This window comes from Eretmochelys imbricata, chromosome 14 (genome assembly GCF_965152235.1).
Source record: "Eretmochelys imbricata isolate rEreImb1 chromosome 14, rEreImb1.hap1, whole genome shotgun sequence".
In the NCBI taxonomy this organism is placed as follows: domain Eukaryota; kingdom Metazoa; phylum Chordata; order Testudines; family Cheloniidae; genus Eretmochelys; species Eretmochelys imbricata.
In genome coordinates this window covers 1330334-1355418 of record NC_135585.1, presented here as the reverse complement: position 1 = coordinate 1355418, position 25085 = coordinate 1330334, and the positions used below count along the sequence as shown (strand labels likewise).

The 25085-nt window shown below is 60.2% G+C and overlaps 1 protein-coding gene across 3 annotated transcripts; it reads left to right on the top strand.

Annotated features, from left to right (window-relative positions):
- Positions 1–9118: 9118 nt before the first annotated feature.
- Positions 9119–24469, top strand: USP36 (ubiquitin specific peptidase 36). Of its 3 annotated transcripts, none has more exons than XR_013347911.1 (18): positions 9119–9234; positions 9612–9832; positions 11423–11533; positions 11936–12038; positions 12998–13065; positions 13558–13628; positions 14131–14213; positions 14605–14716; positions 15056–15196; positions 15553–15653; positions 16007–16145; positions 17479–18141; positions 18874–19004; positions 19789–20271; positions 20681–20889; positions 21469–21624; positions 21891–22101; positions 22338–22367. XR_013347911.1 is itself a non-coding variant. In XM_077833687.1 (18 exons), the coding sequence occupies exons 2-18, from the start codon at positions 9676–9678 to the stop codon at positions 22467–22469; spliced, it is 2973 nt and encodes a 990-aa protein (XP_077689813.1). In that variant the 5' UTR covers positions 9119–9234; positions 9612–9675; the 3' UTR covers positions 22470–24469. The 3 variants fall into 3 exon arrangements, 2 of the variants coding, with proteins under 2 accessions (XP_077689813.1, XP_077689812.1); XM_077833687.1 differs by having other exon boundaries at positions 20684–20889; positions 21986–22101; positions 22338–24469; XM_077833686.1 differs by having other exon boundaries at positions 21986–22101; positions 22338–24469.
- The last annotated feature ends 616 nt before the right edge of the window (positions 24470–25085 follow it).

Genomic DNA, 25085 nt, shown 5'->3' with positions numbered 1-25085 from the left:
TTTTCTTCTTACTGAATTCACCGTACATCTATAGTGCTGTATAAATAAGTAATGAGCATAATTCTGGATGCGAGACAGGCACACCAGTCCGCTGGTGCGTATGAAGACAGCCTGTGGGGTGGGTGTGTAATCTGCTCATCCGTGGGGGGCATACGGCACGGACGTTCCCCCCACTTCCCTCAACGCTGTAGTTCTGCTGGAAAGGTTCCTTATGACAGAAGCTGGTCCACTGCATCAGCCTTCTTCATATAGAGCAATTTTGGGAAACGCAGCCACAGGAGAGATCCACTGGAGAGAACAGCCCCTGCCTTGCTGCTGTTATAATCACCGTGTTTGAGAAAACCCACAGCAACTGTAAAACCATCCTAACCCCTATGCTCTGCTCCTGCTTGCTCCAAACATGGCTAGGGGCTGACCCGGTAAAGCTGCTCCCCAAAGCAAGCCGTGCTACCCCATTACTACTAATCGTATGGATTTAGCCTTGGCAGAATTCCATTTTTATTTTTGTAATTTCAATGGATAATATCAGTGTTTGTTTTTAAGCTCCCCCCCCCCATTTTTATTGATTTAAATAAATAGTTGCAGGAAATTATGGGGGGGAGAGGGTCAGACAATAATGCCAGCAGACCAGTGGTTTTCAACGTTTCTTCATTTGTGGACCCCTAAAAAATTTAAAATGGAGGTGCAGACCCCTTTAGAGAGCTGACATAGTCTGCAGACCCCCAGGGGACCGTGGAGCACAGGTTGAAAACCACTGAGATGCAAAAAAGTTAGTGTCATAACCATTAAAATACATCACATGTGAAAACAGACACAGTCAATACCCTTCAATCAAACCCCAGTAAGTTCTCAAGCAGCATTTTTCTTAGTTTGCCTATTTGAAAATTTCAATTGTTAGCGAGTTTTTTCCCCCCCATCGCTTTGTGTCTGCAGTGAAATCAACATGTACCCACGCTTTCCGATAAAACCCGGATTCTTCCACACCTGTTTGTATGACAGCCGAGACTAGGGCCCCCCTTTGCTACCAACGCAGAGTAAAAGACACTCCAGCCACAAAGGAGGTGTAGTCTAAATAGACAAGACTGACAAAGGAGGGGGAGGGAAAACAGGCGCAGAGAAATGTGGTGAGTCGCCCAGGGTTGCTTGTCTCCCAAGTCCACAGTGTAACATCACTAATCTTGCTAAACACACTTCACTTATCCCCATTCTATGATGACAGGTGACCCCCCCCCCCCTTTTTTTTTTACCATATTGAAGCTGGATACATCTGTTGTGAGCAGCAGCAAATCTGTCAGCAACTCTCTTCAGAACAAGACACTTTGACAACTTTTTCCTCAATAGCCTCATAGCGCTACAAGCAGAAACTTACAATGCCCAGTGAGTGTCACAGAGCTTCTTTAATTTCACAAGTTTATGTCGGGGTTGTACTTTCTTTAGAAATGCTTTGAATGTAGCATGTGTAGCTGATCCAGAGAGAAAAGTGTGTCGTTTCTCCAGGGTAGTGGGAAAAAATCAGCACATGTTGGTTTCCTTTGCATACCTCAACAATAACTACATTGAGCCTGTGATGGAAACAGGCGGAATGCATCTTCCTGTGAGAGAGACGGAACACCGTAAATCTGGGCGGTACAGTTCTATCAGTGCCACGCTGTGCCCTGCTCTTCAAGTACTGAAGGAGAGACTTTGCATCAAGTGACTCAGCAGGCTGGAAACCAAGAAATCTTTTATATATACTGCCATGCAAATAATATCTCAACACAACTGACACTTATTCTACTTAGCTAATTTCTTCAGTTTTGTCAACCGTTCGAGAGAAAACATTAGCCTCTTTCACTTAACTAATGCATTCAAGTACCATTTCTGACACCATGGGAACGATTTCATTCTGTAGTGATGAGCAGTGCATTTTGCCTTGCGTGGTCCATTTTCAATTCTCTTTCTTACCCCATCATTGTATTTGACTATTGGAGTCGAGTGCTCAAGAAGTTGCTCTTGCATAGCTTCTTTCACTCTCATCTTTTCTTCTTTGAGCAATCCCCTGGCCTGCAGTGAGTCCCAGGATAGCTGCCTCAGCTTTGATATACGTGCTGTTCTCTGACACTAAAGCAAAATATGCTTCATCTGATGGAGCATCTAGCATCAGATCCTTCATGTCTGAGGCTTCTATGACACCATCTTTGTCGTGTCTCAGGTACAGAGTTCAGCCGTAATACTGGCGGAGCACTCTCCTGCTGACCTGTCCAAAAGGAGGCCTATTTCAGAAGTTGCGGGTAGGTCTTGTTGAACTTCAGAGTACTGGTACCCGAAATTGGGCCAGCTAGTGAGCTTAGGGAGGACTAATGACCCACCAGAGTTCGGCAGAAAGCAGCACGTTTATTATACGGATAGCTAAGCTCAAAAGATGGGGGGGGGGGGGGGGAATTATGCTCACAGTCGCATACTCACGCTCCCAGGACAGGCCCGGCACTGGAGATGTCAGGATCCTTCCAGGGAAGTGTCCTACAGCGCGGCAATGGGCGGGGCGATGGGGGTCAGTCTTCCCGAGGCACAACAGAATGCAAGGCAGCGAACCATTGGCCAGGCGGTTCGGGCGAAGGGCCTTCACGGGAGGTACAAGCATGTGAGTGCCCTCCTGAGCACATGGCCCCTTCCCCTTTTAAAGACCTGCTCCTCATGGCCTGCAACTAGAGAGGACTTTGCTGTGTCTTGTTGGTCAAGCTCCACCTCGGACAGTGTCGATGCAGTGTCCATGCATTGGGCGTGGGATCGCTGCCTAATTAGAGTCCCAGACACCTTGTCTACCTGGGAGCTTTTCTGATCTTCCAGCTGTTTAAGCAGCCCATTCATCCCACAAGCATTCCAGGGGGAGGGGGAAAGCCACTCCACAGGTATTCAAAGAGGGAAAGGAGACAAAAGGGGGGGAAGGTGTAACAGACCTTTTGAACATACAGGTTATGCATAGCATACAGATCACTGCTGCTCCTACAACAAGTACTTGTTTATCTTTGATGCGTTTTGTTTGCTGAAAAGTTCTGAAATTGTCAATGATTGTTTGCTTGACATTTTAAAACACTTTTTTAGCTACTTATATTCAGAAACAGGGGGAAAGGGGGGCTCATAGGCAGGCCAGGCCCCTCTTGCAGGCTACTGTTTTGGACAAATTGGAGAGAGTCCAGCAGAGGTCAATGAAAATGATCAAGGGGCTGAGGCACATGACTTACAAGCAGAGGCTGAGGGAACTGGGCTTGTTTAGTCTGCAGAAGAGAAGAATGAGCGGGATTTGATAGCAGCCTTCCACTACCTGAAAGGGGGTTCCAAAGAGGATGGAGTGAGGCTGTTCTCAGTGGTGGCAGATGACAGAACAAGGAGCAATGGTCTCAAGTTGCAGTGGGGGAGGTTTAGGTTGGATATTAGGAAACACTGTTTCACTAGGAGGGTGGTTTCAGAGTAACAGCCGTGTTAGTCTATATTTGCAAAAAGAAAAGGAGGACTTGTGGCACCTTAGAGACTAACCAATTTATTTGAGCATAAGCTTTTGTGAGCTTTTCGTGAGGGTGGTGACGCACTGGAATGGGTTACCTAGGGAGGAGGTGGAATCTCCTTCCTTAGAGGTTTTTAAGGCCCGGCTTGACGGAGCCCTGGCTGGGATGATTTAGTTGGGGGTTGGACTAGATGACCTCCTGAGGTCTCTTTCAACCCTAATCTTCTATGATTCTATGACTGATCTAGGCCAGACCTCCCAGGCTAGCTTCCTCTTCCTGGCCAAGTCTATGCAGCAGGAAAAAGAAGAGCTGGGGGAGGGTGCGGTGCCAACCGATAGCCTAAGGCAGTGGTTTTAAACCTTTTTTCTTTTGAGGACCTCTACAAAATTTTGAATGGAGGTATGGACCCCTTTGGAAATCTTAGACATAGTCTGCAGACCTCCAGGGCTATTAGAATTCTTTGAGGGTGTCGACAAGCATGTGGACCAGGGTGATCCAGTGGACAGAGCGCACTTGGACTTTCAGGAAGCCTTTGACAAGGGCCCTCACCAAAGGCTCTGAAGCAAAGTAAGCAGTTGGGGATCAGAGGGAAAGTCTTCTCATGGATCAGTAACTGGTTAAAGAACAGGAAACAAAGGGTAGGAATAAATGGTTATTTTTCAGGCTGGAGAGAGGTAAACAGTGGTGTCTCCCAAGGATCTCTACTTGGACCAGTGCTATTCAACATATTCATAAAGCAGACTGCAAAGAGTTGCTAAGGGATCTCTTTAACTGGGTTCCTGGGCGACAAAGGCGGATGAAATTCAATGTTGATAAATGCAAAGTAATGCACATTGCAATACATCATCCCCTACACAGCCCTACACAGCGGTGGGGTCTGAATTAGCTGTCTCCGCTCAAGAACTGAGATCTTGGCGTCCCCGCGGATAGTCCTCGGGAAACGTCCACTCAGTGGCCAGCGGCCGTCAAAGAAGCGAAGAGCGTGCTGGGATCGTTAAGAAAGGGATGGAGAATAAGACAGAACATCTCCCACGGGCTCTCTATAAACCCAGGGTGCGCCCACGCGTCAGCCGCAGCCTGCGGGGGCCCATCTCAGAAAGGAGACAGGACACGGGGCAGACTGCAGAGCCGGGAGCCCCCCGGAGGAAGGGTGCGGACAGGGTCAGCTCCAGGGGTTTTCCCACCCCCAGCTCCACCTGCCCAAGCAAAAAAAGAAAAAAAGGGGGGGTGGCCGGAACGCGGCCCCGGGAATTGTGCGCCCGAGCAGGGGCTTGCGGGCTGCTGCCGGGAGCCGGGCTGGGGGGGAGCAGCGGGAGAAGAGCCGACCCGGGGGCGAGGGTAGAGGCACCGCGCCGGGCGGCCTGCGGAACTCCCTGCCGCGGGACTCCCGCTCGGGGCGGGGCTGCCGGCGGCGGGCGGGGCAGGAGGAGGTGACGGCCCCGCGCGTCACGGGGCGGGGCCTGCGCGGTCCCCGCCCCTTAAGGGGGAGGCGGGGCGCGAGCGGGGCCTGCTGTCGGCCGTTCGCAGGCGCCTCCCCTTTAAGGCGCGGACACGTGTGCGGCGGGCCGGAGGCGCCCGGATGGTGCGGGAGGCCGGAGCAGGTAGCGGGGCCGCGCGGGGGGGGCCCGGAGGGCGTGGGGGGCCCCGAGGGCGCGGGGCGGGGGGGCCCGGAGCGGGGGGGCCCCGAGGGCGCGGGGCGGGGGGACCCGGAGGGGAAACGCTCCGGCGACGCGCGTCCCTGCCCCGCGGGGTGCGCCCGATTCGGCCCCGCCGTGTGGACGCAGCCCGGCGGCGGCGGGCGGGCTCGGGGGGGGGAGGAAGAGGGGGCAGGCCGGGGCTGTGGGTGGGGGAAGGGAAGAAAGAAGGGGGGGGCGGGCCGGGGCTGTGGGGTGGGGGGGGGGGAGGGGAAGAAAGAAGGGGGGGGCGGGCCGGGGGCTGTGGGGTGGGGTGGGGGGGGGGGAGGGGAAGAAAGAAGTGGGGGGCGGGCCGGGGCTGTGGGGTGGGGGGGGGAGGGGAAGAAAGAAGGGGGGGGGCGGGCCGGGCTGTGGGGTGGGGGGGGGGGGAGGGAGAAAGAAGGGGGGGGCGGGCCGGGGCTGTGGGGTGGGGTGGGGGGGGGAGGGGAAGAAAGAAGGGGGGGGCGGGCCGGGGCTGTGGGGTGGGGTGGGGGGGGGAGGGGAAGAAAGAAGGGGGGGGCGGGCCGGGGCTGTGGGGTGGGGTGGGGGGGGGAGGGGAAGAAAGAAGCGGGGGGGCGGGCCGGGGCTGTGGGGTGGGGTGGGGGGGGGAGGGAAGAAAGAAGGGGGGGCGGCCGGGGCTGTGGGTGGGGGGGGGAGGGGAAGAAAGAAGAGGGGGGCGGGCCGGGGCTGTGGGGTGGGGGGGGAGGGGAAGAAGAAGAGGGGGGCGGGCCGGGGCTGTGGGGTGGGGGGGGAGGGGAAGAAAGAAGGGGGGGGAGGGCCGGGGCTGTGGGGGGGGGGGAGGGGAAGAAAGAAGAGGGGGGCGGGCCGGGGCTGTGGGGGGGGGGGGAGGGGAAGAAAGAAGAGGGGGGCGGGCCGGGGCTGTGGGGGTGGGGGGGGGAGGGGAAGAAAGAAGAGGGGGGCGGGCCGGGGGTGGGGGGGGGAGGGGAAGAAAGAAGAGGGGGGCGGGCCGGGGGTGGGGGGGGGAGGGGAAGAAAGAAGAGGGGGGCGGGCCGGGACTGTGGGGGGGGGAGAGGAAGAAAGAAGAGGGGGGTAGGCCGGGGCTGTGGGGGGGGGAGAGGAAGAAAGAAGAGGGGGGCGGGCTGGGGCTGTGGGGGGGGGAGGGAAGAAAGAAGAGGGGGGCAGGGCCGGGGCTGCCTGTGGGGGGGAGGGGAGGGGAAGAAAGAAGAGGGGGGTGGGCCGGGCTGCGGGGGGGGGGGGAGGGGAAGAAGAGGGGGGCGGGCCGGGGCTGCCTGTGGGGGGGGGAGGGGAAGAAGAGGGGGGCGGGCCGGGGCTGCCTGTGGCGGGGGGGGGGGGAGGGGAAGAAGAGGGGGGCGGGCCGGGGCTGCCTGTGGCGGGGGGGGGGGGGGGAGGAAGAGAGGGGGGCGGACCGGGGCTGCCTGTGGCGGGGGGGGAGGGGAAGAGAGGGGGCGGACCGGGGCTGCCTGTGGCGGGGGGGGAGGGGAAGAAGAGGGGGGCGGGCCGGGGCTGCCTGTGGCGGGGGGGGGGAGGGGAAGAAGGGGGGGCGGGCCGGGGCTGCCTGTGGCGGGGGGGGGGAGGGGAAGAAGAGGGGGGCGGACCGGGGCTGCTGTGGCGGGGGGGGAGGGGAAGAAGAGGGGGGCGGGCCGGGGCTGCCTGTGGCGGGGGGGGGGAGGGGAAGAAGGGGGGGGCGGGCCGGGGCTGCTGTGGCGGGGGGGGGAGGGGAAGAAGGGGGGGCGGGCCGGGGCTGCCTGTGGCGGGGTGGGGGGAGGGGAAGAAGGGGGGGCGGGCCGGGGCTGCCTGTGGCGGGGGGGGAGGGGAAGAAGAGGGGGGCGGGCCGGGGCTGCCTGTGGCGGGGGGGGGGGGGAAGAAGAGGGGGGCGGGCCGGGGCTGCCTGTGGCGGGGGGGGGGGGGAGGGGAAGAAGAGGGGGGCGGGCCGGGGCTGCCTGTGGCGGGGGGGGGGGGGGAGGGAAGAAGAGGGGGGCGGGCCGGGGCTGCCTGTGGCGGGGGGGGGGGGAGGGGAAGAAGGGGGGGGCGGGCCGGGGCTGCCTGTGGCGGGGGGGGGGAGGGGAAGAAAGAAGAGGGGGCGGGCCGGGGGCTGCCTGTGGGGGGGGGAGGGGAAGAAGAGGGGGGCGGGCCGGGGCTGCTGTGGGGGGGGAGGGGAAGAAAGAAGAGGGGGGCGGGCGGGGCTGCCTGTGGGGGGGGGGGGGGAGGGGAGAAAGAAGAGGGGGGCAGGCCGGGGTTGCCTGTGGGGGGGAGGGGAAGAAGGGGGGGAGGCCGAGGCTGTGTGTGTAGGGGGGGAGAAGAAGTGGGGGGCAGGCCGGGTTTGTGTGTGTAGGGGGGGAGAAGAATGGGGCATGCTGGGGCTGCAGTCCGAGCCTGGCCTGGATGCAGACCCATCAGTCGCACTGTCTGGGGTCACCCCTGGCATCCTCGATGCGGAGCCCAAGGACTGGCTGGGCATGGAGCCAGGGTGTCTCTGGGTGGGTGGTGGAGTTGTCTGCTGATGTGTGGGCACCCCGAGCTGTCAGTCACACCCCTCACTCCTCTTCCCTGTCCTGCCTCAGGCGTCCGGCTGGGATTGCCCCAGCGCTTGCTCTTTGCATGGCTTGCTGCTGGAAGGGGGCTGGGGGAGTACTGGGGGGAGACAGCTGATCGTCGCTCGCGTTCTCTGCACCAGCACAGCGTCCTCGCTGGCTTATCGGCTGGAGAAGGGCTTCTGAATTCAAGGGCACGAGACACCACCTGGCTTCCTCTCTGCTGCCCCATTCCTAGCCTGAGCGCTCGACCGCCAGGGCCGATGTTCCCGCGAGGGCTGGCTGAGTCCAAACTCTCCAGGTAAGGGCTGCGGATTCCTGTGTGTGACACCTCGCTGCAGCGATTGACCCTGGAGCTGCTCTTCGTGCTCTATGGGGATTGTCCAACTGAGCCACCTCGGCAGCATCCCTCTGCCCCAGCCAGGCAGGGCTGTGAGCGTGGGGCTGCTCAGAGGGACAGGGATTCTAATTAAATGCCAGCTGGGACTAGAATGGCCAATGCTTTCAAAGCAGACACCTGGCTGGGGGTGGCCCCGGGGGTGGGGTGGGGACCTTGGGCCCTGAGGCTGGGGGGGCAGGGGGAAGGAGGGAATCTTGGGCCCTGCAGTTGTGGGGGTGGACAGGTGGTGGTGGGGGGGGACCTTGGGCCCCATGACCTGGGGGGTAGGCAAGCGGGGAGGGGTCACCTTGGACCCCACGGCAGGGGCTCTGCACTGCATGCAGGAGCACAAGTTCGGTTTCCTCTTGTGAAGCCTGTACCAGTGGGGTGCTTAGTCCCGGGTGAGAGAGGAGGAGTACCCTGCATCACTAGCCTGAGTAAAGGGGTGCTACTGGCTGCTCTTACGAGCCTTGTGGCATAAAGGGAGGGGACCCTCACATCTGGTCTGGGAGCAGGGTGTGGAGTGCCCTAGTGCTTATGGGACAAATGACGCATCTGTTTGCTCTTCCTGATTATTTAAACCCTGCCATCCTAGAGCCAATGTGCCATTCCTGGGCAGGCTGAGGAGGTCCTTCCCATAGCCAGCCCAGTGGATGCACCTGATCAGGAGATGAAACTAATTCCCACTGCCACACTGCCCTCTGACAGTCTCTGAAGGTGGCTCTAACTGCCGTGCTGAGAGCTCTCGGGTTGCTTTGGGTGGTGGGCAGGCCAGGGTTACAGCACTGCCGAAACCACATGCCTGGAAAGGTCTCTGTGATCTGTGGCAGTTCCTGACTGGCCAACCTGCCCATCAGTCTCCCTTCCAACTCTCCTCTGTAGAGAGACGCTTCCCCGGCTAGTGAGCTGAGTCCACTCCCCCACAGTGATGCACCATGCCGATAGTGGACAAGCTGAAGGAGGCTCTCAAGCCAGGCCGGAAGGACTCCACTGACGATGGTGATCTGGGCAAGCTCCTGGCATCTTCTGCCAAGAAGATCCTGCTGCAGAAGATAGAGTTTGAACCGGCAAGCAAGAGCTTCTCCTACCAGCTGGAGACCCTGAAGGGCAAGTATGTTCTGCTGAACCCCAAGACGGAGAATGCAGTCGCCAGAAGAGCTCTGATGAGGCCCAGATCAGGAAGCAGGGTACGTAGAGGGCTCTGGGTTGGGAGCTGCCTCCTCGTTCCAGTGTTTGTGTGTTTGACTCTGTTGAGATCTCTTTCCTTTAATGTCTGGGCTTGCCTACGCTACAGAGGCTGCAGTGACGTAGCCGTGGCCCTGCAGCTCTGCCATTGTAGCACCTTGTGTAGCTGCTTCCTGCAGCACTGGAAGTGGTTTTTCCATTGCTGAAATTAATCCGCCCTTCCGAGAGCTGGGAGCCAGGTCGATGGAAGAATTCTTCTGTCGCTTTAACTACCGTCTGTGCCAGGGGCACTCAGGGTGTCACGTTTTCACATGCCTGAGAGCCGTACCTAGGTCAGTCTGACTTTTCTGTGTCTAAGTGACTCCTCTCTCTCTTGCAGGGAGTGACCGTGCTTTGGGAGCTCTGGGGACGGCGTCCCAGCTCCCCAGAAAGTTCTCTTCCCCATGGAGCGCCTGTCCATGAAATGGGAGCGGGTGTACAGGGTCGGAGCAGGACTCCACAACCTGGGCAACACCTGCTTCCTCAACTCCACTGTGCAATGTCTGACTTACACGCCGCCACTGGCAAACTACCTGCTGTCCAAGGAGCATAGCCGCAGCTGTGAGTGGGGGAAAGGGCCAGCTGGCGCGGGGGCTCTGTACGGCTGAGCTGAGTGTCCCCACGGTGCTCAGTGGGTAGTGCGGCAAGCAGAAGCCGGGCTGAAACAGGGTTCTCAGGCATTTTCTCGGTGAATCTCCCTGCGCATTGGCCTCTGGCACCTACATCGGAAAGTGCTGATTGGGGAAGGAGGCTCATGTATGAATTTCCCAAGGCCAGAAGGGACCTGGTCTGAGCTCCTGCATGACGCAGGCCAAACACCATTACTCAGCCCCTCCTGCATCCAGCCCAACCACTGAGCTGCTCTTCTGGTGTGTGGTGGGGGCTGAGGGGGTGTATAACTGACCTGTCTCTGCTTTACCCATCTACGTTCTTACATTGTGCCCACTGCCATGGTTTCTGGGAGCCTTCCTTTCGTTTCCCCTCTGTCTGTTCCCCCCTCTTGCCTGGCATGTGCTGTTCTGCCATCTGCTCTTCTCTGAGAAGATCCTCTCTCGCTGCCAGCCTCTTCCTCGGTTCCAGCTGCATTGCCAGTCTGTCTTGTTTTTACGGTGGACAGACGGGTGGACTGATAGCCGCAGTGGGGAACAAGGAGAGATGGCGCCACGTGACCTGCTGGTGTTCTGCAGAGCAGTGCTTAGCAGCAGTGCCTGTTCCCGTCTCTGCGGGCTATGGAGTGACTGCAGGCACCCCGGCAGAAGCGGGGAGGGTGCTGAGGCTGGAGCACAGTGCTCTGTATCGCTGGCTTTTGAGGGGTGCTGTGTGTGGAGTGTTTGGAAGGGACCATGCTGCCCAGGTGGAGGTGGCCATTGCCATGAGCCTTGACCCTGCAAGAAGCAGCTGATCTGAAGAGATGCCATGGTTGATGGTCACTTATTAATGTGGATGGAGGGGTCTTGATGGCTTTGACGGCATGTCCTCACTGCAGAGTTAGCCTGGCTCTTCCTCAGGCCCCTGACCCAAGGACCTCACACCTGGGCTAGCTGGGGTGTCTGGGGCAATCAGCTAGAGCCGGAGAGCTGCGTGATAACTGGCTCGCTTTGCCGGAAGGATGCAAGCCAAGTTAGTTGGGTGCTAATGGGCCCCCAGTGCCTTCCCCATGTTCCTGGCAGGATAGACAAGTTCTCCCACAACTCACTAGGGAAGACTCCTAGCATGGTTCTGCATAGTGGAGCACAGAACTCATGCCTATGTCACCAGAAGTTCTAGGGACTCTCACAGGCAAGCACAGTGCCATAACTTGGGTGGGGGCTTCGCAGTGTGGCAGCTCACACCCAGGCTAGACGCACGTGCCAGTCACCTAAGTTAACTCTGCGGTGAAAGCCGAAGGGTGGCAGCCCCTGCTTTCGGTATAATGGCCTCCGCCGTGAGTGCTGGCCACCCAAACGCTGCCCAGTTGCCCGTGGGTGCTCTGTGGCCGTGCAGGTGAGGCTGGAAACCTGCAGCTAGGGCTTGGTGCCCCGGGCTCTGCCTGTTAGAGGAGCGGGTGCCATGCAGGTTCTGCCTTCGCTCACTTGAATTGCAGAGAGCCGCGTGGCTTCTGCAGTGATATCTGTGCCTGACCCCCTTTCTCTCCTCCCCACTCTGCTGCAGGTCACCAAGGAGGCTTTTGCATGATGTGTATTATGCAGAATCACATGATCCAAGCTTTTGCCAACAGCGGCAATGCAATCAAGCCGGTGTCCTTCATCAGAGATCTCAAAAGTAAGAACACGAGCCCTCCCTTCCACTCCGGGCAGCGAGGGGCCTCCCTTCACCTGGTGCTGCTGGGAGAGGTGACGAGTGCACTTGGGAGGCTTTCCCTGCTTGAGCCCAAGGCCTGCATCTCTCACTGTCTCCTTGCAGGGACTCACTAAAGCAACATGGCTCTGTATCAGGCATGTGGGTCACTAGCCCAGCCCCGTGGCTGTGCCCTTGGCTGCGGTGCCCCTTCATTTGCAGCCCTGGGGACAGTAAGAGCCAGGTGCTAGCTTAACTGGACTGATGGTCTGGCCTCCAAGTGGCAGCATTCCTGTTTGAAGGAGGGGATCGTTTCACTGTCCCTGTCCTGTGTTCAGGGGCTGAGGGCTAGGCAGCTGGCTGACTTGTTTCTCTCCCCTCTTGCAGAGATCGCTCGGCACTTCCGCTTTGGCAGCCAGGAGGATGCGCATGAGTTTCTGCGCTACACCATCGATGCCATGCAGAAGGCCTGCCTGAACGGCTACACCAAGTAGGTGGTGTCTGTGCGGAGCCCCAGATTTACCCCTTTGCCCCTGGACTGAAGGAGGGGGTTGTCCCCTCAGCCAGGCAATGAAAGCCCAATCCCTGTGCTCTGAGAGAGCAGGAGCAGCTGGGGACCGTACGGGGCAAGCATAGTGCAACGCGGGGCATGCTTTGCTGCCCGTGGCGCAGCTGCACCTGGCCGCTGGGGAGAAGCGTTCTGGTGTGCCAGCCCCACCATGCCTTGGAGCCCCAGGATCCAGACTGCTCCTCCCCAGGCCCCTTGGAACTTGGCAGCTCCACAACCTTCAGGCCTCTGGGCCGGAGGGTGCCTGCCTGCCACTGCCTCCTTCCTTGTGCCCGGCGGGCAGCTGTCCCTTGGCACACTGGGGCAGGTTATGGATGTGGAGTCCCTGTTGGTGTCAAGAGAATCCAGGCACAGTCACTGAGCTGGGTCCTGGTTTCAGATCCCTCCCCCACCACACATTCTTTCCAGTCCCTTCCTGGAGGTACGTCTCCACGGGCATTTTCACCAGCACCGCGCAGCTGACCTCAGCACACACTGATTGTCCTGGAAAAGCGAAAGGTGCATTTGCAGGACCAAGGCCGGCGTCAGTCTCTCGAGGTGCCTGTCCCCATGCTATCTGCCTGGAGTGGGGCTGGTGCACCAAGCTGCATCATGCTTGGGGAAAGCCCTGTGGGCAGGTGGCTCAGGGCTGAGGTGTAGGCCTGTCCTGTGCAGTTTCGAGGGGACTGGATGTGGCTCCTGCATCCCCCGCACCTTGTTGCACTAACACAGAGGTGTCTGAGCTGTCCCTGCTGTTGCCGAATCCAACAGACTCGGCAGCCTGGGTAGCCAGGCCTCCCAGCCTGGATCCTGCTTGTGGGGGCTGCGGCCCGGGAAGCCTGGCTCAGAGGGAAGGGGGCATAGTGGAGGGGACTGTGCAAGACCAGCTGCTTGTCTCGTAGGTTGGATCGTCAGACTCAGGCTACAACTCTGGTTCATCAGATCTTTGGCGGTTACCTGCGGTCCCGTGGTGAGTGCAGGTTGTGGGGCACCTTGTCCTTGGGGCCCAGAGAGACCTGAGCCTCCCTGGCAGCTTCCTCTCAAGGGCTTGTTCAATTTCCTTGGGACCCCAGGTGCTGCAGTGGGGAAATATTACACATTATCTCCCCCAGGCTGCCGGTTCCTGTGCGCGTGGGGCCTGAGCCGCACAGAAAGCTCCTGGCCAGGCTGGCTCTGAGAGCTCCCTGACGCCCAGCGAGGGTGCAGACGTGTCCACAGCACTGTCTGGTTCAAGGCCACCCGACTCCAGCCACTCTGCTTCCAGCACTTGCACGGACAGTGCTGCTGCTTCTGGTTGGGCAGAGGGAGTTAGCAGAGAGCCTGGCTCTGGTGTCCTGCTGCTTCCTCCCTGGGCCCGGATCCAGGGCGGGGAGAAGTCCCTCAGGGACATGTGGTGATGTCAGCTGTTCCTGGCTTCCACCCTCTGGTACAGTTGGATCATTGCTCTCTGCTTCCCTTGCAGTGAAGTGTTCGGTGTGCAAGAGCGTCTCGGATACCTACGACCCCTACCTGGACGTGGCTTTGGAGATCCGGGTAGAGGCGCCCTCGCCGGCGGGGGGAACGGGGCACATGAAGGCTTGGGTAGAGGTGGAGCCGGGTTCAGGGAGGCTGCTCGTGGGGGACGAGTCGGCCCAGCATGGAGGAATAGTGCGGGGGTGTGGCTCCCCCCTGCAGCTGGGCAGTCTGCCTGCTATTCTGGGCCTGGGCCGAGAACGCCAGTCACGCTGAATTCTGACCGTGAGCCGTTGGCTGGGTGCAGTCCCATGGCGACCCCCACCAACCTCCTCCCAGGGGGTGAGGGTATGTTGCCACTGGACTCCCAGTTAGCGCCTGTGCAAGTGGTCCCCTTGTGTGCTGGGGGGCAGTCAGCCTGAGTGGCTGCGGGGTGACACGGTCACCAGGCTCACCCTCTCTGGCCTTGGACCCAGACTAGTGCCCCAGGGTATCTGCTAGCTGCAGTGCCCCGTGGAGCTGGCGGGCATTCGTTCCTCGGGGGGCAGGACCGCCGCCCTCTAACTCCCCGTTGTCGTTGCAGCAAGCCGCAAACATAGTGCGAGCGCTGGAGCTGTTTGTGAGACCAGACATGCTGAGCGGGGAGAACGCCTACATGTGTGCCAAGTGAGTCGCTGCCCATGCTGGGGCCTGCTGGCTGCGGGCGGGCGGGGAGCGAGCTCCCGGGGGCTGCGCTGCAGCCTGGCACGACGGCCTCTCTCCTCTCCGCTCTGCCTGGGGGGCTTGGCTCCTGATGCCAGCCCAGACTGAGCTCAGACCAGGTGTGAAGCCTGGCTGTGCAGCGCCATGTGCAGCAGCAGGGCTCCAGGGGCATCAGTTCACGCCCCCTGTTCCTTGACTCCTTGCCCGCCAGTGCGCGGGAGGGGTCCCAGCCCTCCTTGCTGCCCTGCCTCGGGGCAGTGCTGACGCAGGGCCCTGCCAGGGTGGCTGTCACAGGAGCCGAGGCTGGGGGCAGGAGCGGCATGATGGTGCAAGCTCACCCCTCTCTTCTGTGCAGATGCAAGAGGAAGGTGCCCGCCACAAAGCGCTTCACCATCCACCGTGCCTCCAACGTCCTCACGCTGTCCCTCAAGCGCTTCGCCAACTTCAGTGGAGGTAAAATCACCAAGGTGGGTGCCTGCGTGGGGATGTCCTGGGGAGCAGGGCTGGAGAGGGCGTGGCTGGCATGGGGCCTAGTGCCTGGCCTCCTAGCCAGACCTCTGCCCCTGCACTTCAACCCTGGCCTGCGGCCCTCCTGACCACTTCGGGGCGCCCCCTGTTGCATTGTGGGGTGCTTGCGCCATGCAGGCGGCGGGTGACTCCTGTAATGGGTCTTGGGTAGCTGATGCTGGTGGCCCCCTCCCACCAAGGGGACTCCAAAGCAGCATGGGCACCCTAGGCCAGAGATCTGTCTCCTGAGCTGGACAAGTCCTGGGGGCAGGTTGCCTGATGCCGGTCTCTCCTTGCAGGATGTGGGGTACCCCGAGTTCCTGAACATTCGTCCCTACATGTCCCAGAGCAATGGCGACCCGGTCACGTATGGCTTGTATGCAGTGCTGGTCCATTCGGGGTACAGCTGCCATGCGGGGCACTACTACTGCTACGTGAAGGTGAGGCCCCCCAGGGGAGTCGCTCCAGAGCCGCCGGGGGGCGGCGCCCTGAGTGTGCACCTGGGCGCCCAACGATGGTGCTGGGTGGCCCTGCTGGATGGTGGGTGCTGTCTCACCCCAGCTCCCTGCTGCTGCCCTGGGCAGCCTGCCGCGCTCTGTCCCTAGCCGTGCCCCGGCCTCTGGGGTGCTGGGGCATTCCCTGCTCTGGGTTTCTGGGAGGCAGTGCTGGGGAGCGCTGCCCCAGACCTGCCAGAGCAGAGGCCAGGGGAGGGATTCCTGGCACCCCCAGACGCTCCAGCCTTTCCTGGCTCTGGGCGGGGTCTCTGCCTCTATCTATTGCACTCCATCTCCTCCAGGCCAGTAATGGGCAGTGGTACCAGATGAACGACTCCCTCGTCCACTCCAGCAACATCAAGGTCGTCCTCAACCAGCAGGCCTACGTGCTGTTCTACTTAAGGTATGCGAGTCGCCGTCTGCTGCGGGCAGCTATTCCCCCTCTGGCCCCAGGGATCCCCGGCTTCCCGCTCCAAGAGTTGCTTCCCTGGGAGGGCTAGAGACGTGCACCTAGCAGGGATGGTTCAGCAGCTCCAGCTGGGCTGGCACGTGGCTGCTGGCCTATCCCCAGGGCTCCTTCCGGCCTTGGCTGGGATTGAGGGCTCTAGCTGTGGTTCTGTGATGGCTCCTGATGGACACATGGCCCTGCACCAAGCCCCCTCCCCCATGGCACTTGTTTCCTCAGCATTTCCCCTGGTCCCAAGCCACCAACCCCCTGCCTCCTCTGACTCCACGTATTTCTCTCTCCTTGGCCAGAATCCCAAGCTCTAGGAAGAGCCCTGAGGGGCCCATTGCCAAGACTGCCTCTGCCCTGCCTGGCCGAGCCGGCGTAGTCTCTGACCAGATCAAGAAAACCGTAGCCAATGGGCTGCTCTCCTCGCCGCTGGCTGGCAAGGTAAGTGTCCAGGTCTTGTGCCAGAGACTCCTGTCCCTGCTGCTGAGTGGGAGAGGGGTCCTGGCTCAGGGGAGAGGGCTCTGACTCGCTGCCATAGGGCCTAGGATGCTGCAGGCGTGCAGGGATGTTCATGGCCTCTGCCTGCGTGAAGCCACTTGAGTGAGCGGCACACGCTCCTCCGAGGTTCCTTGCTCGACCCAGGGGAATGTGTCTTGGCACGTGACAGAGGGCAGTGGGGGGCCTGCACAGCCCAGAACATGCTGTGACGGGTTGGACCCCTCCATCCAGGACGCCACCTGACGTACTGGGGTTTCACTGAGCCCCTCCTGCTCCACCAGCCTGGATTCCCTCTCCCTGGTTTGCTCTCTGGCCTCTTGCAGCACAGACACAGGGAGGGCCGCACCCCGCTGCAGACACAGACTGAAGTCAGCTCTGTGTGAGAGGACTCCCCCAGCACCCACAGGCACACCCCTTTTGGGAGATAAACCCAAAATAATACTGTCTTGCACTGTATTGAAAGATCTGCACAGCGCAAGCTCATAAAAATTCACCTTCTTCCTCAATGTGGAGAGAGATGTGCGCAGCTTCTTGCCCCCCTGCCCCTCCACCCCCAGTATGAATTGCAGAAACTGGGTTATGTTATAAAGAAGAAATAAGTTTACCTACAAAAGGTAAATTTTAAGTGCCTATCAGAGATAGCAAACAGATCAAAGCAGATTACCTTAGTAAATAAAAACTGCAAACTGAGCTTAATACACTAGATAGGTAAGATATAAATTAGCAAATTCTCACCCTAAGTGATAAATAGGCTGGCAGATTCTTAAGGCACAAGTTGCCTTGGCTTTTCCAGGTTTTCATACGCAGGCTAAAGATCCTTCTAGCCTGAGACCATCACTTCCCACAGTTCAGTCCTGGCCCCTCAGGTGTTTTCAGGTGTGTTGTTGTAGGGAGAGTGAGGTCCCCTTATGATGTCATTGTCCCCCTTTTATATCTTCTATAGGGGGTGTTTTCAACGTCAGGACATGTTTCAGTAACATATACTTAGCCAAACTTCATAACTTCACATACAACAATCTTTCATTGGGTGGTGTGCGCTCTTACTGTCTAGCAGATAAAGACTTTTAGAATGATACCTCAGAAGACATACGTTGTATAAGACATATCCTAATTAGATGACAGTGGCGAATATTGGGGTGTCAAGGTGTAACACGCCTCCTCGCCTGCGGTGGGGGCTAGGGCTGGCCATATCCTGCAGCCAACTATGCTCTGGAGCAGGACGTAGCTCGCGGCTCCCTGAATCACCCCCTAACTTGATTCCTCTGGCTTTGCCTAGAGACCAGACGGGGCGCCTGGGAAGAAGCTCCAGGCAGCGGAAGAGTCCGGGATCCCTGTGGCCCGGGGTGTGTTTGAGGCCGGGCCCAAGCTGCAGAATGGGACTGCTCAGGCTAAGCCCCCTGCTGGGTTCCCCTCGCCCAGACTGGCTGCCAGAGCCATGCACATGGCAGCTGTGTTCTCGGATGAGCTGGCCAGGAGGCCCAAGAAGCCACTTGCTGTGTCCCAGGGCTTCTGTGACACCAGTGAAGTGAGCAGGGCCAAAGCCGAGGTCCCCAAGCAGAGCTCCTGGGAGAGCAAGGAGTCTCCATCACCCACCTCGCCCAGGCCCCAGGTGGAGTCTCCATCACCCAGCCAAGAGCCCAGAGGCAGCGGGGAGGGCACTGAGCCGCGGAGGAAGGACTCCTGCAGCAGCAGCTCTTCCAGCCCAGCGCGCTTGGCCAAGGGACCCCCGCAGGCTAAGAACGGAGCCAACGGCTTCTGCGCCTCTCAGGAAACGGAGTACGGTCCAGCCGCGTCCTCAGAGCAGGAGGCCAAGCCGCCCGGCTCGGAGGACCCCCAGGTGGCGAAATTAAAATCCCTGCTGCTGGCTGGTGCCACCCTGGATGTGAGCAGCACCATGTCACCCCCGCCTGCCAAGAAGCTGGCCCTTTCTGCTAAGAAGGTGGGTCTGGGGTTGTATTTGAGAGCCACGCTAGTCATGCCCGCTCCCTGTGGGCATGACGTCTGGGCCCAGGGGTTGCAGGAAAATCCCTCCCCACCAGCTCATATGGGGGATTGCTGCTGGGGTGTGGGCCCGTTTTGGCCTCCGGCTTACTGGGCGGCCTGGAGAGCACAATGTCACTTACCCACCTTCCCCCAGGGCTACCGGATCCACACGTGATGGGCTTTGCCCCTGGGTGAGGAGCGGAAGGGAGCAGTTCCTGGGTGGGCTGTCAGTCCCACGTGACTTGCCATGACATTGCCCTGCGGTGGGGGCCTCCTCAGCCCTCCCCAGGGACCAACCAGGCCCACTACCGATCCTGCCTTCTGGGCTGGTTGGAGCTGGTGGTGCCATGGGAGGATGCTGCAGCTGGGAGCATGCGCTGCCTGCCCTCCTGTGGCTCCTGGGAACCCTTCGCTCTGCAGGGCCAGGCTCCCGCTAGAGCTCTGTTCCAGTGCTGGGCTCAGCCCACAGCCTTGTGTTAGGATTTCGGTTTAAATTTCCTTCCTTCCTCGCTTCCTTTGTGTTTCTAACTGAGAACACTTTTCTGATTCTTCTTCTCCCATCCCCCGCTCCCCCCTGTCTGTGTCCGTCCCCCTCCCCTTCTCTGGGCTCCCCTTTTTGTTTTCCCCTCTTGGCTCATGGAAACGTCTCTTTAGACCACCAAGTTTTTATTTATGTCGATAACTGCAGGGCAGCACCCCGCGGAGGGCGAGCGGAAGTGACCGCCACACGCCACCCCGCCCAGCCTTTGCCGACCACACCTCCCCCACGAGCACCACCCACCCTGCCTCCACCTCTCCCTGGCCTCTCGGCAAGTCCAGGTAAGCCACGCAGACGCCCCAGCAGCGTCCCCAGAGCCTCCCTCCCCCTGTGGTGAGTGGGATCCTCGTCTGCTCCACTGGTGGACTCTGCAATGTGGCCGTCAAGGGAACGCGTCCGCCCAAGGCAGTGCAGCGCCTCTGAATTGCAGGGCTGGGTCTGCTCCCTAACTCCTCCTCTGACAGGCGTGGGCATGGGCACGTGGACCAGAGCGGGTCTGGCCAGTGCAGGGCTTTCCCTGGTTTAGGAGCCTGGGGAAGCTGGTGTCCAGAGGCTGGGCAGGAGTCAGTGTCTGGGGGCCATGCGCGGCTGAGCCTGTGGGCTGTTAGGTGTCTCTGGCAGAGCCACAGGGATCCCACACATGCTGGGCAGCGTGGCAGCTGCTCCCGCTCCCTGGAGGCATGGGCCCTCCTGCCACACCAGCCGTGCTGTACCTGCTTTGCTGGGTGCTCGAGGCCCTGTGAAATGTTCAATCCGCTGTCAGCGGGTGCCGGCCGCCCTGGCATTCTGCTTGTGCCCCACGGACCCACGTTCACGTGCTTTGACGTATCTGCCTTGATCGGCCTCTTCCCTCCTGGGGTCCCCGGCTGTGCTGTCTCGTACCAGCCACCTCTTCCACCTGTCTGCTGAGCTGCTGGCTTGCCAAGGCAGGGGTCTCTCTGCAACTGCTCACAGCTGAGAGCTGAGACTCCCGGGCTGGGGGAGGGATTGCCCTCTGGACAGGCCCCCGGGCCATGTTAGCATGTCTGTCTCTCTCTCTCTCTCTCTCTCTCCCTCTCCCCCTAGGGTGCTCTCATCTGCTCCCAAATCACCACTTCCTCGGAGGCCGGCCTGCAGCCCCAGCCCAAACTCTCAGCTCCTGGCCAGCAGCCAGCCCACCCACCCTTCACACCCAGGCAGGGAGAAGGAGGCCAGCCAGGCCCTGCCCAGCTCCTCCAAAAAGAGACGAAAGCAGCATGTTGAGGTGGAGAGCGTCCCCCGTGGCCTGGGCCCAGCAGGTGCTAGCGGCGAGGGGGCCGGGCTCGCCAGCCCCCCCCGGAAGAGGCGGTACCTGGAGGAGGGTGAGCGTGAGGAGGCTGCGGCCAGGAGGTCAGGCAGCGGGAAGAGAGAGGGGCTGGGCCGTGGGGACCTGGAGTGGGAGCGCAGGCATCGAGCCGCAGGCTCCAGCTGCCACATGGGCACTGGGCCCATCACCCCCCGGAAGAGGAGGAAGAAGAGATTGCGGCAGCTGGAGGAAGATCGCAGTCCCGGCACATCTCCCTTGGGCAGGTGAGGGGGTGGGGGGCAGACGCTGGCCTTGCAGGAGCTGTGGAGTGTGGGCCTGGCAGCTCAGCCCTGTGGGGAGTAAGGGCCTGTGCTGGCTGTATGGAGTGCCCTGAGCCCTTCATCTCTCTGCAGTGAACCCAGCCTGGGTCCTGGCCCACTGAAGCCAGTTGACCCCTTCCCTGCCCCTTGGCTCTGCCTGGCAGGAGAGCCCTGTGTGCAGCTGCTAGCCTGTGGCAGGAGCTCTGACGTTAGGGGCTCCTGGACCCTCAGGAGGGGTCAGGTGTGGCTCCAGTGCAGGGCAAGCCAGAGATCCTGGGCAGGCTCCTCTCTTGGGCCTGGGGCGAGGCTGTTGCATAATGGCGACTCCTGCCGCCTCCCTGGCGCCAGTCTGAGCCTGGGTCTAAATTCACAGCAGCTGCTCCGGGAAGGGCGAGGCTGCGACCCTGGCGTCTGGGGCAGGAGAGCTCCGCAGCGCGAAGCAGCAGCGAGGTTTGGAGGTGGACGATGGCGAGATCGAGCATCGGAAGTGCAAGCGGAGGGAGAGCCCCAGCAGCCCGGCCTCCAAGCCCAGCTCTGAGCAGGCAGCTGTGAATGGGCTCCACACAAGAGTCAGCACTCCAGGTACTGCTGCTGCACAGGTGTGTCCTGGGCTGGGCGTGTGCTCTCCTAGCCGGTGCCTGGCTCATAGCAGTGCCTGTGGCAGATGAAGGGGGGCGCTGGGCTGCTCTCCCTCTGCCCCCAGAAAAACCATTCAGCTTCTGCCCATCCCTCCTGCCCCACAGGCCCCAGTTCTAGGCCACTGATCACACCCAGAAACTCGTACTGCTGGCTCGGCTGCTAGGGCTCTTGTTGGCTGCATCCTGTGCCCGTTGCTGGGGAGATGACCATGCCCCTCACTTCTGGGCTGTCAGGTGGTGACTTCGGGGAGGGGAAAGCTGGTACGCCCTGTGCCTGGCTGGCTGTGTGTGTGGGTCGGGCGGGGGGATCTCCAGGGGGCCTGACTCTGCCCGTAAGATGAAGATTTCCTCTCTGCCAGCTATGCGAGGCCAGGGCCCTGCAGAGCCCGGGCTGGCTGGGCCGGCTTAGCGCTCCGGCCATGGACTCACCCTTTCAGAACAAGAGGTGGCTCAAGACACGGGCCCCACAGTGTGGCTCAAGGTGAGCTGCGTCTGCATGCTCACCTCTCCCTGGTCTCCACAGTGGCAGTGTGCATCTGGGACAGCCAGGTCAGAGATGGCTCCACCCGCAGCCCGGAGAAGGGGCGGGGCACTGGGACAGCATGGCAGAGCCAGGAGGCGGCCAGCGTGGTGCAGGAGCTGCTCAGGAATTCCTCTGATAAAGCGTATGGGAAGCAAGGTAATGTCCCCGCACTAGGCTGCTGTCCTGGTGGCCGTGTGCACGGGGGAGCCCCAGTGCAGAGTGCACCGGGCCAAGACTGCAGGGTAACAGTAGGGCCCCGCTGCGCTATGGGGCCTGAGCCTTCCCACTTGGTGCTGCAAAGAGGACTGCTGCAAAGAACCCTCTGGAGGCTGGTCCATGCAGCCAGAGGCGGGGCAGGGGATGTGTCTTGCACTGAGGCCAGCAAAGCCCTCCAGGTGGTCACTGGAACTCCCTGTCCACAGGCCCCAGCTCAGCCAAGAGGCGCTGGTGGGTCGAGCAGGCTGGCGCTGTGCACTGGTGTGGCCCGCGGTCGCTGATGGGCAACTCTGCTTTGCAGTGCTGACGTGGGAGGGCGAGATCTCTGCCATTAGCCAGGATGCCCTTCAGGACATGGCGTGGGCCCGGAGTGCGAGAGTCACAGACGACTGGGACGAGGACTTCGACAGTGGCAAGGTGAGGAGCTGGGCACTGGCACGAGCGGAACCGTGTGGCTCATGGCCGGGGCCCTGATCCTGTTGGGGGAGGGAGTGATTGGACTTGGTCTCGGGAACTGATCCCTTCCTTCGGCTCCTGCCTCCTTCCTGGCATGCTCCCTCTAGGAGCCAGCCCGGAGGGGGGTGAGGGTGCGCAGCCAGGTCTGACCTGGAGCCCCTTCCCTTCACTCTGCTGTGGGCTCTGCTCTCGTCCAGGTGAAGAAGAGTAAAAAGGTCAAGCGGGACCGGAGGAGACACTTCAATGCCTTCCAGAAACTGCAGAGCAGGCGCAACTTCTGGTCTGTGACTCACCCCGCCAAGGTGGCCAGCCTGAGCTACCGGCTCTGAGGCCGGGGCGCCCAACTGGAGCTTGCCGTTCAGTCCTGGCGTTCGTGGGCCAGGGGGCAGAGTGGCCGGACCCTGCGGTGCTAGTTTTGACTCGTCCCCTCCCAGCTGACTCGCCCTGCTGCATCATCTCCAGAGCCAGGCTGAGGGCCATGGTGTGTGACAGGCCTTGGCCGTGCTGGCGTTCAGCCTCTTGTGCAGGGTGGGAGCAGGGGCACCTGCCCCATGAAACAGGAGTGGGGCTCCATGGAACAGGGGCTGGTTCTTGGATGTTGGGGAAGGTTGAGACTCGCCGAGCTGATGCTGCTGGAGTGTAGCTAAGTTGGCTGGTTCACGTGCTTTAAGTCCCCCTCGTTCCGCCATGGCCAGTGCCAAGGAGCATCATGGGGGCGCTGATGCCTTCGCCCCCAGTAGGTAGCCGAGGAAGGGCCCCTTAGGGCATGTCCCATAGCCAAGGCTGAGATGCAGAGCATACCCTGCTCCTGATTGCCACAGCCCCTGGGTGACTCCTCCACTCCCCTGCTTCTGGCACTGGGGCTGGCCAGCAGCCTGCCTTGTGCCCAGCCGTGCTCCTCCCTTTGCCTGGGGAGCCTTGTGACCATGCTGCTGTCACATGCTGTCTAATAGGGCAGCTATTCCCCTGCTGCACTGGCCCCAGGACTGCAGCACGGTGCTGGGATTGCGTCCAGCCCGGTGTTTCTGGGCAGGGAAGTGACTGTCAATGGCGCTTTGTCACTGCTGCGCCCCGGTCTCGGCTGGGGCCTGTACAGCCAGGTGCATATGTGGCTGCTGGGCTAGGGCTGGCAGCTGGCACTGCTCTGCCTTGCAAACATCAGCCCTGCTCATGGGGCTCTGAGGCTGCTGCCTAGGGCAGTTTTCTGTTAATTCCTCCCCTGTACCCCCAATCTCCTCTCCACCCCGCCCTCCCTCGAGCTGCTTCTGCCTGGGTCCCTGGGCAGAGGGAGTAATGGGCTCATACAGGCCTACTTCAGCTCAACCAACTGGTCTCATGGGTGAGCGTCACCCCCGTCCAGCTTGGCCTCCTGTCCTGGGTTCCCTCTGTCTAGCTGGGGACATGGCCCCAGCAGAACCAGGCTGCTGCCAGAGTGGGAGAAGGGGGCCATCCCCTGCCACAGCTTGGTCCAGCTGTGTGCATCCCTGCACAGAGATCAGCTGTTGGCTTGAGCTGCTAGCCCCCAGCACGCCTGCCTTGACTTCACTCGGTTTGGCTTCCCCCAGTAGTGCCCGGTTCGTCTTGCTGAGGGTGTGCTCCCTGCTCTCTGGGGAGGGGATGCTGCTGGGCCAGGAGCAGATGGGGGGGGTCTCTGCTGGGCTAATGGCTGTTGTGGGGGCTGTGGGAAGATCTCCTGGGGGCACTGCTGCTTCACTAGAGATGCTGCCTCCACCCATCTGCTGCTGCATGTCCATGTCTGCCTGGTACCTCTAAACTGCATTCCCTGCACCACTGCCCCTCTGCCAAACCTCCCTGCTGTGCGAGTCCCAGGAAAAGAATGTTCTCCAGGTCTTCCATGGGCAGGGCCCTGCTCTCCCCCCTGCTCCCTGGGAGCCTGAGAGCTGTCATGCATTATCTTCTAAATACCTGTTAACCTTTTTGCATCCTGCTGTCAGCCAAACAGGCCAGGTGAAGGGGTTAAGGGCTGCAAATCATTTCATTATCTCAGATGTGTACATATATCAAAGCCTGTCTAATGGCCGTTACAGCTAGGATTTGCGTTTATTTAAATTTTCAACTTAGTCAAGGGGAGAAAAGCCAGCGTGAGACTCTGTCCCCTTCCCCAGGGGAGATTTCCCTCTTACAGTGGGGATTATTCTGACATCTTGTACAGTTTGCTGATCGACGGTTCCATAATCTCAATGTATATGTGTGTAGATACCGGGAGCTGATCTGTACATGGTTGTATTTTGCACCTCCTGCTGGGGACAATGCAGTAACCTCAGTTATTGCCAAGATCATGGTGCAATAAAGTAACCAGTTTTGAGTCCTGGCTGTGTCCAGTTTGTGTCACTACTGAAGAGCCATCCTCACCTCGCCTGCGGCAGGTGATGCAGAGGCTGTAAGTAGCTTGATGCCTTGGACTGGGGGAGTTGAGCTGTCTTTAGCAGTGCATGTAAGGAGGCAGCCTGGCTGATGGTGGTGGAGAAGGGCCAGTCTCTGGCTGGGGAGGGAGAAGAGCCTAGGAAGTAGCAGACTCATGCATCTGCCTGGGGAGACCTGTCTCTGCTAACGATTGTGTTCTAACCTCAGAAGGCTTCTGTGCATCTCTGATCCCAGAACAGCTGCCAGCGAATGTTTTGTGGCTCAGGGAAATAGCTTCCTATTGTGGGGCAGGGGGGCATGCACATCCCTGCTGCGCAGAAGGGGAAGCGGCCATTGGCGGAGGGATTGGTGTTACACTGCACAAAGCCACGCTCTTTAAAGCCTTAGCTGATCACCTTTAATCTCTGTATCCAAAGGGGCTCTCACAACATTGGCTAGTAGTCTACCTTGCCCAGGAGCACTCTGCACGTAGGGGTAACTTGCAGTAAACCAGGTCCATGGCCATGTCTGTTCAGAGATGGGGAGAACCCCACTGGCTTCACAAAAGCAGCTTTCTTCAG

Coding starts and splice junctions, on each gene's coding strand:
- USP36 (XM_077833686.1), top strand. CDS start 9,676: ATGGAGCGCCTGTCCATGAAATGGGAGCGGGTGTACAGGGTCGGAGCA. Junction 9,833..11,422: donor CAAGGAGCATAGCCGCAGCT/GTGAGTGGGGGA, acceptor ACTCTGCTGCAG/GTCACCAAGGAGGCTTTTGC. Junction 13,066..13,557: donor CGGTTACCTGCGGTCCCGTG/GTGAGTGCAGGT, acceptor CTTCCCTTGCAG/TGAAGTGTTCGGTGTGCAAG.